Raw genomic sequence first — 14282 nt, forward strand, 5'->3', positions numbered from 1 at the left:
CTCCTCCAATGAGGTGCTACGTCCTGATGGGGGCAGCCAAGGCCCTGACATGGCCGGGAGTTGGAAGAGGGCCTCCGCTCCCAGCCCCGGCAGCTCAGGGTCCAGCCTTTGGTGATTGCCACATTGTGTGGGGCTGGGATGGGGGCAGCAGCGCTCCACTGTGACAGCCAGGCACAGGCTCAGATTCCAGCTCCCACACTGCCTCCCCGTGAGGCTGGGACCCCTCAGAGCCTCAGCTTCCTCCTCTGTAAAATGGGGAGAAGAAGGTCCCTTATTCCTCAGCTTGTTGCACATCCGAAGTGCCAGCGCGTGCAGAGCGTGTGACACAGACCTGGCACAGTCAGCACTCCCTAAGCAGCACCTGCTACCGACCTCACTGTGAACGCCCCTCCCTGGAGAAAGCGGCACATCAGAGAAGCCTAGGGGCTCGCCCAGGGTCACACAGGACAGCCTGACCCCCAAACAGGTTGCCACATTGTCCCTCCCACGACCACCTGCAGCCACCAGGCAAGGGCTTCTCCTCCAGCGCGGGACCTGGGGCTCCCGGCCCCTGGCACGGAGGTTGCAGCTCCCGCCAAGCAGGAAAGTCCCTGCCTGGGCCCCCTCCTTGCAGCCTCACGCCACTCCCAGCTCCCGCAGTGTGCTTAATGAGCCCCCCCACCCCCACCCGCAAGGATCTCTCCCAACAAGATGGCAAGAGCGTGTACTTGAGAGTTTTCTGGAGTGGGATTGGTAAATCTGCCCAGAGGCGGGGAGGGGGTTCAAGCTGTGAAATGTTCTAGCAACGGAGCAGGCTCCAACCGGGTCATCCTGAGGTTGGATCTGGCCTCTTCCCCTATGGCCAGCCCAGTCCTGCAGTTTCCCAGTCCCCTGCAGGCAAATCCTTCCCTACAGCCCACTACAACTGGACACCTCCTCCTGAATGCCCACAGGCATTATAAACTCCACCCGTCCAGGACTGGACTCGGCGTCTTCTTCCAAACCTGTGTCCACCTTACCTTCCCGCCCACCCTCTGAGCCTCCCTCTTACTCCGGACAGCCCACCAATCACGTTCTCCTGCCCTCAACCTAAGGATCTCTGACCTCTGCCCCCCACTCTCTGCTCCATGCCACAGCCCTCATTCCGGCTGCAATACCGCTCCCTGCACAATCAATACAGCAGCTTCCTCTCTGCCGGATTAATCTTCCAAATGATCTATGTTATTCCATTGCTCTGCAAACCTCTGTAACTCCCCATTACCTCCACACGAGTTCTAACTGGGGGCGTGACTTGGGGTTACCTGGAGCGCACTGGGAAATGCAAGTGCCTAGGCCCTCTGCCGGAGCCGTGAGTTGGTCTCTCGGCCTCCCCAGGCCAGTTGGATGCCCACAGAGAATCCTGAGCTCCAGGAGTTACAACCAGCTCATGCTCCCATGATATGTGTGAGCAGCCCCAGCCCGACTCCTCGAAGCCTCAGTGTTCAAGTCTGCCAGATAGGGGAGGGACCCAGAAGCCTCAGAGTGGGGCGGGGGGGGGGGGCTTGTGACATCCTGGCTAAGTGCTGGGCATGGGGGCTGCCCCTCAGGGCTCGTCTGGGTGCCCCAGCCAAGGGGGGTGCTGCCTGGTCTCCCACCTGCGCTGCCCCAGGGCCTGCTTCCAATTACACCCACAGGCAGAAACTCCAGGAGCAGACACCAAGCAACACCTAAGGCCCTAGGACTGGCCTGGCCCGGAACATCTGATCCAGCCTGGGCCACCTCTGCCCTCCCGCACTCCCGGCCAGCCTCCGCAGGCCGGGACCTCCCTCCGTCCTCAGGCTGCTGACCAAAGATCCCCTTCCCATCGCTGGATGCACGGAGGAAGCAAGGCACCAGCAGCCTTTACCCAGATGGGGAAGCAGAGCAGAGGGGGAGTCTCAGGCACACTCCAAGGACACAGGGCAGCAAGCAGACTCCCTGTGGCTCTGATGCCACGCCTGGGTGTGGCGTGGCTACCTGCCCGTGCACCACAGCCTCCAGGCTGGGCAGCCCTTCGCAATACCTGTGAAGCTGACAGCTCCTCTCCTACTCCTGCCAGCCTGGACAAAGCACTTCCATAGATGGAAAGTCCGAGTCCTGTTTAGGAGAGACTGCGCTCTAAACACGAAATTAAAATATGGTGAGCGAGGAGGTGGCCAAGGAGGACAGGAGGCAGGAGAGGAGATGGCTCTTCCTTCCGGGGACAGGGGGTCTGAGCAAGAGCCAGCTCAACCCTCGGGGTCTTAGGCTGACTCCAAGCCCCAGGCTGGCCCTCCACAGGGCTCCTCTCCCCCAGGGAACACAGGACAGGCTTGGAAGGAAAGGAGGGGTTGCCATGGGGGAGGGGGTGGGTGATAATGAAAACAGCTCTCTGCAGAGCCAGCAGGAGTCTGGCTGAGCTAAGGAATGCAGGGGAAATTCACCCATCACTTGATTTTTATTCTTCCCAGCTGGCTGAAGTGGTGCAGGGGTGTGTGTGTGTGGGGGGGGGGAGTGTTCCGGGGAGGGCTGGGCTGAGTCCCCAGCTGCTCCGTCCTCCCAAACCTAGGATGCACCTCCCCACCCCACCAGCTTCAGCTCACCCTGGGATAACACTGCCTCCCCCCCAACCCAGCAAGTGTCGGGCTGACTCACTACACAAACAGCGTGTTGGGTTTTCTTTGTCTTTGCTTTGTTTTGAATGTGGGCCCTCCTCACCAGCTCCACAGTCCTCTCTGCACAGCTCCAAGGGCGCCCCAGACCAAGCAGCCCTCCCAGCGAGAGCGCTGACAAAGCGCTGAACAGCTTCTCTGGGATTTTTGGCTCACTTGTTCTGCCCCAGCCAGATCAGGGCCTCCAGAATGGTCTCCCATGGAAGGGAAGTTGGGGGGACACTGCTTTTCACATCGGGAACTCAAGCCCAGAGACAGGCAGTGACTTGTCCAAACTCACACAGCAAAATACCAGACGAAGGCCAGGACCTGGGTTTTCTGATCTACAAGGCCGCCATCTCTCGAGACACCCTCACTCCCCCTTCTCTAAAACTGAAAGGAGGCCCATTCTCTCCACACATCCGGAGCACGTGGTCAGTCGGGACTGTGCCCGAGTGGTGTTTGCGTGCCCTGGATTGAGTCTTTGGGCTGAGCGTGTGCCGTGTCCACTGCTCACATCCTTAGTGCATGGGTAGCGGTTTCTGCCCTCAGCTTCCCATGGGCTGGGCAGATTCGCCCTCCAGCGGGCAAGAGCTGGAGAGACCAGGGAGAAGTCAGCCTTTACCCTCAGGCTCCGTAAGCAGACCCTGGCTTGGACCCTGGGTCTCATCCCCCTCCCTTCTGCCCCCAGGCCCGTCCTCCTAGGGTCATTTCCAGAACACCCTCAAGGGATCCCTGCCCTGAGTGCTCTCCCTACCTTCTGGATCTCACTGACCCTTTCAGGATCCCTGTGATAAGATTCCAGCACCTGCCCATCATCTATGAAGCACCTACTAGGCGCCAGGTGTGGTGCCAAGCATTTTATATAGGCATAATCTCATGGAATCCAGAGACCATCACCTGCAGGGGGTGGGGAGTGGAAACCTCACGGTCACAGGTAACCTAGTGGGGGCTCAGGGAAGGAAAGGTGCCAGCCAGGGCTGGGCATGAGGGGCGGGAGGGACACCAACGCACGGGCTCCCAGAACAGTGTGGGTCACTTTGGAGCCGCTTGGTCCTCCAGCGGCTGCACCTGATGCCTGCAGGAGTGGCAGAGGCCAGGCAAGTAGCCAGTTGCGTTCCCTAATTCTGAGTCCCGGTCTTGCAGGAGTGGGGAACCTCCGGCGGCTGCGCCAGGATGAGGCCCCCCAAATCACTGTTCGTGCCAAGGCATCCGCAGGCGGGACTGGAAATTCAATAAATCCACAGCAGGCTCAATTTTAAGACGATCATGTCGTATGCCCTACGAATGATGTTATAAATATCCCAATGGCCCTTGGCAGAAAAAAGGTTTCCAACCTTGTATGGCTGCTGCTAAGCCAGGAGCCGCGGGTAACAGCTGCCCGGGGGCTGCCCCGACGCGGTCAGCCTGGAACTGAGCCCGGTCCCCACTGCTGCCTCCGCCCAGTGCTCCCGGGGCTGCGCTCCCTGCGCCCGGGTTTCAGCGCCGACCTCTGTGCGCATCGGACCTGGTACCCCCTCCTCAGGCCCCGAGGTCCCAGCACCCCTAGCCTCTCCGGAGTTGCTTCTCCCCAGGGTCTTGGCCCCCTCGGTTTCTGTGCTAAGTCCCGGATCCCTGTGTGCTCCCGGGCCGGGGCACTTTCGGTGGCCCGCAACCCCAGCCACAGCGCCCCCTCGCGCCCCGCCGAGCTGCACCTGGGAGCAGGGGTGCGCGCGTACCTTGCTGTCGGCGCGCACCGGGCCCACGCGCAGCAGCAACAGCGGCGGCAGCAGGAGCAGGACCAGCGGCCGGGGCGGGAGGGCAGCCGCTGCCATGGCGCCTCGGACACGGCGAGCACCAGCGACCGAGCGCGGACACCGGGAAGGGCGAGCCGCTGTGCGAGCCGCGCGCCGCTGCCCGCTCTGCGCGCCCCCAGCTCCCCGCCCCGGACCCCTCCGGCGCCGCTGGGGGCGGAGCTAGGCGGAGGGGGCGCCCCGCCCCCCGTGATCCCCGCGGGGCCTCCCTGCTGTGGGGCGGCTCTGCTGAGGGCTTCCCGGCCCGGACTCAGGAAAAAAAAACAACGGGGAGCGGGGAAGCTTGGTCGGAGCCCACGGGAGCCGCGGGACCAGAAGAGGGGCGCGGGTTCGCCTCGCAGACCCTGGACGCGCCCCTGCGGCCACTCCCAGGGGGTCAGCTGGCGCATCTGTGAAGTGGAGAAAATGGTTTCGCAGTGGCTGCGAAGCGCGAGCGAGCGGCGTTTGCAGGACAGGCTCGCGCTGGCACGCGGCGAGCTCCACCGCTCCCCTCCCCGGGCCCGCGTGCGCTCCAGCGCTGCTCGCCCGCGTCCGCCTTCCCCCGCCCCGGGGTCCCTCCCGCCGCTCCCAACCCCATCTCAGGGGCCCCAACTCCAATCACTCTGGGCGCGCCCCCTGCCTCCCTAAGCGATCTCTAAAGCACCGGGCCCGGCCGTCCCCCGCGGCTCGCTACGGGAGTCCCCCGTCTCACTACTCCACCGGGTAACCGCACCCGAGGCAGCGCCGCCCTTGTCCCCCCCTTCTCAAATCCTCCTGTCCGGGGTCCCTCTGGCCTGTCCCGGTGTTTCTCCCAGGCGTCTTCCTGCGCAGCCCTGGGGTCGGACCCCCGCCCCCCCCCCCCCCGTTTCATCCTCTCCACCGGCCGCTGTCGTGACTTCTCCCCCCAAGACTTCTTACCTGTGCGTGTCGACCTGGCCTGGCGAACCCACCCCCACTCCTGCCTTACCTCTGACCTCTAGCACTGCCCCCCTACCCCCGCCGCCAGGAGCCGTACCTCCCTCCCAGCCTCCCCCTCCCCTCCCTTGCTGGCTAATTGGAACTGGCTGATTTGCTGGGCTGTGTGTGCCCTGGGGTGCGGCATACCTTCCCTGGTGGAGAGAAACCAGGCCACCAGTGGATTTGTTAGAAATGCAGGTTCTCAGGCCCCTCCAGCGACTACAGACTGAAACTCTGGGGGCTGGGGCCCAGCGGCCTGTGTGTTTTAGCAAGCCCTCCAGATGATGTAAGCTTTGAAAGCCGCTGACCTAGCACAAGCTCTGGTCCTGCACAACGCAGCTGAATTTTAAGGGACCACGGGTGGGCTGGCGCCGCGGTGCAGCTGGCTACCCCAGCACCTGTGATGCTGGCTTCCCATATGAGCGCCGCTTTGAGACCCGGCTGTTCACCTCCCACCCAGCTCCCTGCTCATGCGTCTTCTCCCTGCAGAAGACGGCCCGGGCGCTTGGGCTTCTGCCACCCTTGTGGGAGAGCCAGATGGAGCTCCCGGTTCTGGCTTCCTCCTGGTCCGGTCTCGGCTGTGGTGGCCATCTGGGGAGTGAACCAGTGGATGGAAGGTCTCTCTCTTGCTCTAACTCTGCCTTTCAAATATTTTTTTTTTTAAATCACGTATGTAGTCTTTGTTCAGTACAAAAAGCTTCTTTCCTAAGTAGAGATCCCAAGAGGCGCCAAAACCAGACTTATATTGGCATAAAAAAATAAACATTGGATTCTCCTGTACCCAGACTGCCTGTGCCGAGACACAGTACACAAGTAGAGTGGGCATTTCTCTCTAAGGAGGGGATCCTGCTGGCAGGAAGTGAAACAAGGATGTTCATGGAATACTTTTGCACTTTGTGGGTTTTGTAACATGTGTGCTATATTTTAAAGAAAACAGACAAAATGCACTCAAAACAAACGCAGCCAGGCAGGGGGTTCCTGTCCCAGCCTTCTCCATGATGCGGCCTTGGAAGAGCAAGGCTGCGGTCACCGGAGGAATGCTGCCCCCTGCTGGCTGTTGCTCCACACGACCCCACGGTCTTTGGGGGCCCACTCCCCACCCTTCTGGCCTGCCCCTCTGCCTTGTTTAATGGGCTCCAGAGTCCCTCAGTTCCTCAGTACTGCCAAACCCTGATGGCACCTCGCACCTTCATAGGTGTTCTCTGCTCTAGCCTCCACGTGCAGTTGTGGGTTTGTGTGATTAATTACTGTGCTGCCTGCAACACAGGGCAGGGCTCCCCTTACCCCCTGGCCCAAGTGGAGTCCCAGCTGCTCCACTTCTGATCCAGCTCTCTGCTATGGCCTGGGAAAGCAGTAGAAGATGACCCAAGTCTTTGGGCCCCTACACCCATGTGGGAGACCAGGAAGAAGCTCCTGGCTCCTGGCTTCGCATCGGCACAGCTCCAGCTGTTTCGGCCATCTAGGGAGTGAACCAGTGAATGGAAGACCTCTCTCTGCCTCTGCCTCTCTGTAACTCTGCCTTTCAAATAAATAAATCTTTTAAACAAAGATTTTTTTTTTTTTTGCTTATTTTGCAAAGTCAGAGATCTGCTGGTTCACTCCCCAGATGGCTACAATGCCACAGGTGGGGATGGGCCAGGCCAAAGTCAGGCGCTTCATCCAGGTCTCCCATGTAGGTGGCAGGGGTCCAAGCACTTGGGCCATCTTCCGCTGCTTTTCCCAGGCCATTAGCAGTGAGCTGGATTGGAAGTGGAGCAGCCGGGACTTGAACTGGCCATATGGCATACAAGTGTTGCAGGTAGTGGTTTTATCTGCTATGCCACAGCGCCTGTCTCCTCCTTTGTGAACTGGGTGGGTGGGTGGGTGAGCACGGACTTCTCAGGAGTGCTGGGAAACAGACAAGGCCCCACGGTAGGCGCTGGACTCAGGTGGGCGGCCGCCACCTGGACAGGGGCTGGGTCTCAGGTCGTCACTTCCCTTGCTGTTCTGTCCTGTGGCCTTTGACACTTTCCAGAAGCATTTTTCAGAAGGCAAGTGGCAAGCCCCGTTGATTAGGCCAGGCCCTAAATCAACTGCTTTGTGCCCAGTATCTCACCTGATTTTGATAACATCCCTGTCAGGAGGCAATCAGCTGCCGGCCGCTGAGGCTCGGAAGCAACACGTCAAGGCCACACTGATATTAACAGAAAAAACAGATGCTTTTATTCATTTTTGTAATTAAGATGGAGTTTTTTTAAAGAAATGTATTTGAGAGGTGGAGTTACAGAGGGAGGGAGAGACAGAAAGGTCTCCCATCAGCTGATTCACTCCCAAATGGCCACAATGGCTGGAGCTGGGCCGATCTGAAGCCAGGAGCTTCTTCAGGGTCTCCCACGTGGGTGTAGGGGCCCAAAGACTTGGGCCATCTTCAACTGTTTTCCCAGGCCATAGCAGAGAGCGGGATTGGAAGTGGAGCAGACAGGACTTGAACCGGCGCCCCTGTGGGATGCTGGCGACCCCCAGGTGGAAGCTTAACTTACTGTGCCACAGCGACAGCCCCTTATTCATTCCTTCAGGGCCAGCGAGTCATTATCTGTAGTGAGCAAGCCCTGAAGGGATTCACTCGCTGGGGGAATCTGGGAAGGCTTTCAGGAGGAAGGGGCCAAAGGGGACGCGCGGCCGGGGGTGGGGTGGAGGAGGGAAGCCGCGGGTTAACCCTGCAGAGTAGCGCCGGGCAAAGCCCCAGTTTGCTGGGTCTTTATCTTCAAGCCCGCCAGGTAGGGCCTGGGCTCCGGGCAGCCCAGTCTTTCCCGGACGGGGGAGATAAGCCCGAGCCCCGGGGCGCTCAGAGGCCGGTGGCCGCGCGCCCCCTGGTGGCCGCGGCGGGTGGACGCCGCGGAGTCCGGCGAAATGCGGGGTTCTGCTTCGGGAAACTGAGGGCGGGATAGGGGTTCGGGTCTCCCAAGGGGACCCTGTCCCCCTCCCAGCCCCATTTTACCGTTAGGGAGGTAAACTGAGTCGGGGAAGGAGAACTGGGCCGGGTAAAGGGCTGCTCTTCAACGGCACGGGGCTAACTGCTTGTTCAAGACACCTGGGGTCGACAGCCACAAGGTTTCTTTAATGGCAGCGACGGCCGCGAGCTGGTCGTCCATCTGTTCTACGGGCAGGGGGAAAATGAAAGAAGAGGAAGGGAAACCTCAGTCTTTCCCGCCCACCCGGAGGTAAGAGGCTTTAAACACTACCCCGGAAAGCACAGTTGTATAGGATCCATTTGCATACGAACGCAGTCACCTCGAGTTAAACTCCGGTCCTTTAATCTCCGGTCCAATTTGTCCCGCGGCCGCGGAGGAAGGCCCTGGAGAATACCTCCAAGCCCCGCCCCTCGGCCCCGCCCACAGGGCTGGGCTTCGTTGCACGTGCTCAGCCGGCTCCTTCGCGATCCGCCTCCTTGGAAAGACTCATTATTGGGGCGGGGGAATCTGAAGAGTCCTGGGGCTATTTAACCGCGGGGAAAAAATCGCAATAAAAAAGAGACCATGACATAACTATTTATTCAGCAACTTTCAGAAGTTTTGTTAGGGTTTTTGAGGACGACGGGCCTTGACATTTCCGTTTAGAGCTCCTGATTTTTGCTCCCACCCCTTCAGATGGTAGAGTCCGGCGTGGCCAGCCTCGCTAGGCGGACTCCATTTCCCAGAATGCCTCGCAGGACCGTGCGTGGAAACGGCGCGTGACGTCAGGGGAGGGAGCTGGCCAGTGCTGAGGGGGCGCGGCGCTGAGGGGCGCGGAGCCGGACGGCTCGGGGCCCAGAGAGCGCCGCGGCCGGGAGCCCGCCGGCCCCTGACAGCCCCCACCTCCCTGGCGGACGATTCCGACGACGAGGGCGCGGGTCATGGCGGAGCAGCGAACTCAGCGCGGGTCCTGAGCACCACCGCATGGAGCGGGACGAACGGCCGCCTAGCGGAGGGGGAGGCGGCGGGGGCTCGGCGGGGTTCCTGGAGCCGCCCGCCGCGCTCCCTCCGCCGCCGCGCAACGGTGGGTGAGGGGCTTGCCGACCCCGGGCCGAGCGAGAACCGGCCTCTGTCCCTTCCCCGGGGGACCCCCTTCTTTCCGCCGACTCGCGCTCCGGGAAGCCGGCGCGGACCCTCCCTCTGCTCTCCGGTCCCCCTCCCTCCTCCGGTCCCCTCGGCGCAAGACCCCTTCCATGGCCTGGTTTCCGCAGCACCGGGCTTCGTTGCCCCCTCCCCCTGTCCCCTCGGCCCTGGGCCTCGCCTGCGTCCGCCCCCTCCGCCCCGACCGTCCCCTTCTCTCCCTGGGGTCCCCCCTCCGCGCCGGGTCCAGCGCCGAGGCCTCCCCTCGGCGCGGATCCCGCCTTGCGGTCCGTCAGTGGGAGCATCCCCTTCCTCCCCACGCGGGTCCCGCCTCGCCCGCGCCGGTCGGCCGCCGCCCCCTGGGACCCCTGACCCTCCTGGAGCCCGCCTCCCCTGCGCGGACCCCGTTTGCTGGGGCAGCCCCGGGCTTTTTTTTTTTTTTTCTTCCGCCGGCCCCCCCCCCCCCCCCCGACCCTTTGGTGGCGGCTCCTGCGCGCGCGCCGCACCTTCGCCGCCCCCGCAGCGGTTCGGACGATTTTCGGCCGGCCGGTCGCGGGACACCTGCCTCTCCCCGGCGCCTGCCGGCCGGTCCCGGTCCGCGCTGGCCCAGCCCCAGCTCCGCTCGGCCGCGGCCCCGGCCCCTGGGCCCCGGGGATTCCTCACCTGGCCGGGCCCTCGGTTTCCCCGGGACTCCCTCGCCCCTCTCCCCCAGCCGGGTGTTTTATTTGTATCTGTTTGATATTTCCCCCCTCGGTGTTCGCCGCGGAATGTTTTTATTGGTAACGTGTAAGGAGCTTTTGTGAGGTCGTAAAAGGTGAACTTTTGAACTTGGAAAGCGCCCTGGAGCAATTAGCGCAGGCGATAGCCCCGGGAGGCGTGCATTACAAAGGGTGCCCGGACCGGCCGGCAAACGCTCCGGCAGCAAACTCGATTTATTTATTTATTTGCCCTGCCTTCCACCTTTCACATCTCCTCATTTCCGAATAAAGGGCAGGCTCCTCCCCCCTCTGCGCCATAAACTCGCAGTTCTCTCTGAGATCTGGGACCAAACAGGGTCTAACAAGGAACAGATTTCAGATTGAATGCGAACGCCCGGGACAGTTAGGAGGCACTAAAAATTAATTGCTTCGGCCAGAAGTTCTCAGTCCGGACAGGGACCTGGCAGGTGTGGGCAAAGCATCCCGAGACTCAGCCGCCCAGGTGCTGGGTCGCCGAGTGAGCGAGCCGCGGGGCGAGGGGAGATCGGTGTCTTCGCGGGTTCACCCGCTCAGGAAGCATCAGCCGAGCAGTTCTGAAGCTTCGCCAGTTTGAGGGCAAAGCGCGTTTGGAAGAGAGTCCGGTCAACTTCTCTGCATGCTGCTGGTCTAATAGCGAGAGGTGGTCGTGGCGACGCGACGGGAGCCGGCCAGGTGGCCGGCCGGCCGGCCGGCCAGCGAGGGCTCTTTGGAGACTGATCCCTGAATGTGGACACGTTTGAGATCGGCGAAATCCCCTGCCACAGCGGAGGAGGGTGGAAGAGGACTGGTCATGGGAGCAAAGGGTTTCTTTAGTGCGTTAGGCTTTTTGAGTTTGGTTTGTGGTTAATCTGTGAATGTTGTACATGCTGAACTACAACTTGCCGTGCCGATTGCTGGTTTTTCGTGGACGCTGCAGCTGTAGCTGGTACCCACACTACTGAGTGCATTTCTGCGGGAACACTTCCTGTGCCCACCTGCGCCTGATGCAGATACTGCTTGTAGTTCCACTTCTAGAATAATCTTGTTGTGAGGGAAGCCTAATAACTATATTTGTTATTAATTATTCATGAGTACGTTTTAAAGAGCTCGATTTTAACTCTTAATCAGATTTCCCCTTCACAGTCTCATTTCCTCAATTGGTTGGAGTCCTTTAAAAGAATGTAATGGAGCAATCCATTTAGGCTAAGATGGCTTTAATATTTTAACACCAGTGGAAGTTAGTGCTACGGATATTCGGATATTCGTTGTTGTTGTTGTTGAAAACACAATGGGAACTTTGGGCAGCCCGACAGGCTTCGAGTAAACTACATAAAGCGCTGGACTGTTCAGAGACATTTTATTTTTCAGTGGAGAAGTAGCATTGTGTCCCGCTTTGCAGTTTGCTTACTAGCGCTTAAGAATTTAACATGCTCACAGACTTGCCAAAAAAGAAATTTTTAAAATAGTTTGCCTTTGGAGTAGTGGACACTTTTTTTTCCCCTCCTAATTATTATTTTTTTTTCAAAAATAAGTTAAGTTCTAAGCAGAAAAAAAAAAAACGAGTACTCTTTCTTTATTTCTATTTTGTATGAAATATTTGCAGGAGATAGCAAGATAGGAAGTCTTTAGGTCTATGCCATGAAGAAATGAACTGGAGGTGGGATTTTAGAAATGTTTTTGTGTCAGAAACACCACTGATGCTGAATTTACAGTCCTTTAATTTTTTTTTTTTTTTTTACTTATTCTATCAAAGTTGCTAGCCTTTTGATGCATCACCATCCTTCCAGGAATCCTTTGTGCTGACAGCGCTATTTTCAGTTGTTGCTTGCAGGTTTTCATAACAAACATGAACTCATTTAGACGTAATAGAGGACTGCTCCCTTTTGGGATTTCAAAGCAAGATGAATGATTTGAGGAAGCATTTGCTGAATATTGTGTTTGGTTATTTTACTTTAAGAGACTGAAGGAATAGACTTTTAAATATTTAAAGCAAAGCAAGGTTAAAAGCCATTATAAGTAATTAAAAACATATTTTATATAATTATACTTCAGAGGAAATGGAGAGTTTAGTATATAATATGATGCCATGACCATGCCATCTGTATTTTTATCACTGAAAGTAAATTAGCAGATATTCCCCAGGACAATATAACTTTTTAGTTCCGTGACTTAAACAATAGTCACCTCAGAATTTTCTGCTTTCATTAAAAACAGTGCATGTTGCAATACTGTTGTACCCTATAAGCACTGCACACAGTGGTTTTTTTTTTTTTTTTAAGTAGGTTCTGTGACCTCCAAAGAACACTTGAGAGGCAACAGTAAACAAATTCATTGTTGATTTTCAGCAGCTAAGGTGGGAGCTGACATTTCTAGTCTTTCATGTACAATCCACCAGATTCTGAACATTTCTGGTTCATCTAATCAAAATATCATGATGTGCTTCCTAATCTATAATTCATTCTGAATTCTATAGCAAAAAAGTGTGTGTGTACATCTGTTAGTATGGGAAGGAGAATTAGGTGGGGAACTAATTAAAGTAACTGCTGATAAATTTCCAAAAATATGAACAAATCATTCATTCAATATTTGTAATTTCTTGGTTTCTCATCTCCCACTCCTCTTTTCCTGGGGATGTAGGGCAAGGTAGAGAATGACTTTAGATTAAAATACCTAACTTCAGGATATTGGAGGAAGGTGGATAGAAATGCCAACTGCTACTATCATATTGGTGAAGAAAGGTTCTTCTTCCATTTTCAGTGCTTATTCAAGTTGGCTTTAAAATTGCTAGCATGTTTTGGGGCCTGGAGCTGTGTTAGTTGCATCCTGTGGTGAGACACATCACTTTGTTTTTCTGAGTGGGTAGATATTCAGTGGTTTGTGTTGAAAAAAATTGGTCTGTTCATGAATTGGGTCAGATGGCAGGGTCTGGCTTCAGAATTTTAAAAAGCCAGGATAAATCCTACATTAGGAGTCTTTCATTGTTAGCAAATTTACCTAGGTCTTGGGGACTTTGTCAGTTTTTCTTATGTTTTACTTTTGGGTGTAGCCAAGTTAAATGACACTTCCCTATTCAGTATTTTCTCTACGCATACAATTGAGTAGAAAGTTAAATCTGGGAAAATGCCTTTTAAGAATAAATTTTGTATTGTTGGTCAAACCTATTTCAAAGCTATTTTTTAAAAGTAGAACAATAAAAGTGCCTTATTTGTGATAAATCGTATTCCAGTTTTCTTACATGTGAAAAAGGATCAGAGTCAGAAAAAGTCAAAGTTCTGTTTCAGAAGATAAAAGAAGCTTGCATTTCAGTCAAGAAGAAAAGTATCCCTGAAATAGTTTGAGACAGAAGGTCTCATATGCCTTCAGTGATCTAGAATACCACCTCTCTGTTGCTTGGAAGGTATTTCCAAAACTAAAGAGTTGTCAAGGAAAACGTTTTCTTTCAAACTTTTGTATCCTGAAAGTCAACTTAAAAAAAAAAAAAGTTTTTCTGACTCAGGTAACTTCTTCAGGGCTTGTGGATCCCTTTGACTGATATCTGGGTTTCAGAAATACCAGAATCATTAAAAGTCGGCAAGAAAGAGATTTGGTACTGAGCGGGTAATTGTTTTTGAGTACTGAGCTTTCTAAAGCTGAAGTTTCAGATTTAGCTGAGGTTAATCTTAATGTGTGAAAAGTCTCTGGTTGTATCTTTGATATACAGTATTACTAGACTCAAACCCAGTCTTCTGTTTACCACTGTTGTTTTCCAGCATAGCTTCCCTTTAGGAAAAAGAGATAAGGGTGTTAGACCGTAAATAATGGAAAACAAGAGAAAACCGTCGTGAGATGTCTAACCTGCTTTTCAGTATGGCTTAGCTGTAACTGCAGAATGGAGACTAAAACATCCTACCTTATTTCATGTTTCATTATTTATTGCTTGCTGTTAGACAGCAACCTTTGTCCAGCACCTTCTTCAGAAAACATTTTTTTTTTTTTTTACTAGTTACAGTTATTTAAATAAGACTTTACTAGTGTAACCCGGTAATTCTAATTAACAGTGATTTAGTTTGGGAGCGGACCAGGATTTCCTCAGCTGGCTGCTGGGGCACTGAATTGCTTTTTTCCCCACCCCCAGCTGCACCAAATCTTTTGATCCCCAAG

The 14282-nt window shown here is 55.7% G+C and overlaps 1 protein-coding gene and 1 long non-coding RNA gene across 3 annotated transcripts in view; both read right to left on the reverse strand.

The window, feature by feature from the left end:
* OLFML2A (olfactomedin like 2A) overlaps positions 1–4441 on the reverse strand; it is a 32348-nt gene extending 27907 nt beyond the window's left edge. The window contains exon 1 of one of the 2 annotated variants that reach the window (XM_062207579.1): positions 4346–4441. In XM_062207579.1, coding sequence (XP_062063563.1) covers positions 4346–4441 — 96 coding nt within the window. The remainder of the gene's footprint in view (positions 1–4345) is intronic. The other variant, XM_062207580.1, reaches the window with a different exon arrangement.
* Positions 4442–7591: 3150 nt separating this feature from the next.
* LOC133771154 (uncharacterized) lies at positions 7592–8708 on the reverse strand. Its single transcript, XR_009867544.1, has 3 exons — positions 8627–8708; positions 8334–8487; positions 7592–7844 (listed from the first exon to the last, which is right to left on the reverse strand). It is a non-coding gene; the product is annotated as an uncharacterized LOC133771154 (long non-coding RNA).
* Between the last annotated feature and the right edge of the window lie 5574 nt (positions 8709–14282).

Source organism: Lepus europaeus, chromosome 12 (assembly GCF_033115175.1).
Source record: "Lepus europaeus isolate LE1 chromosome 12, mLepTim1.pri, whole genome shotgun sequence".
NCBI classification, from domain to species: Eukaryota; Metazoa; Chordata; class Mammalia; order Lagomorpha; family Leporidae; genus Lepus; species Lepus europaeus.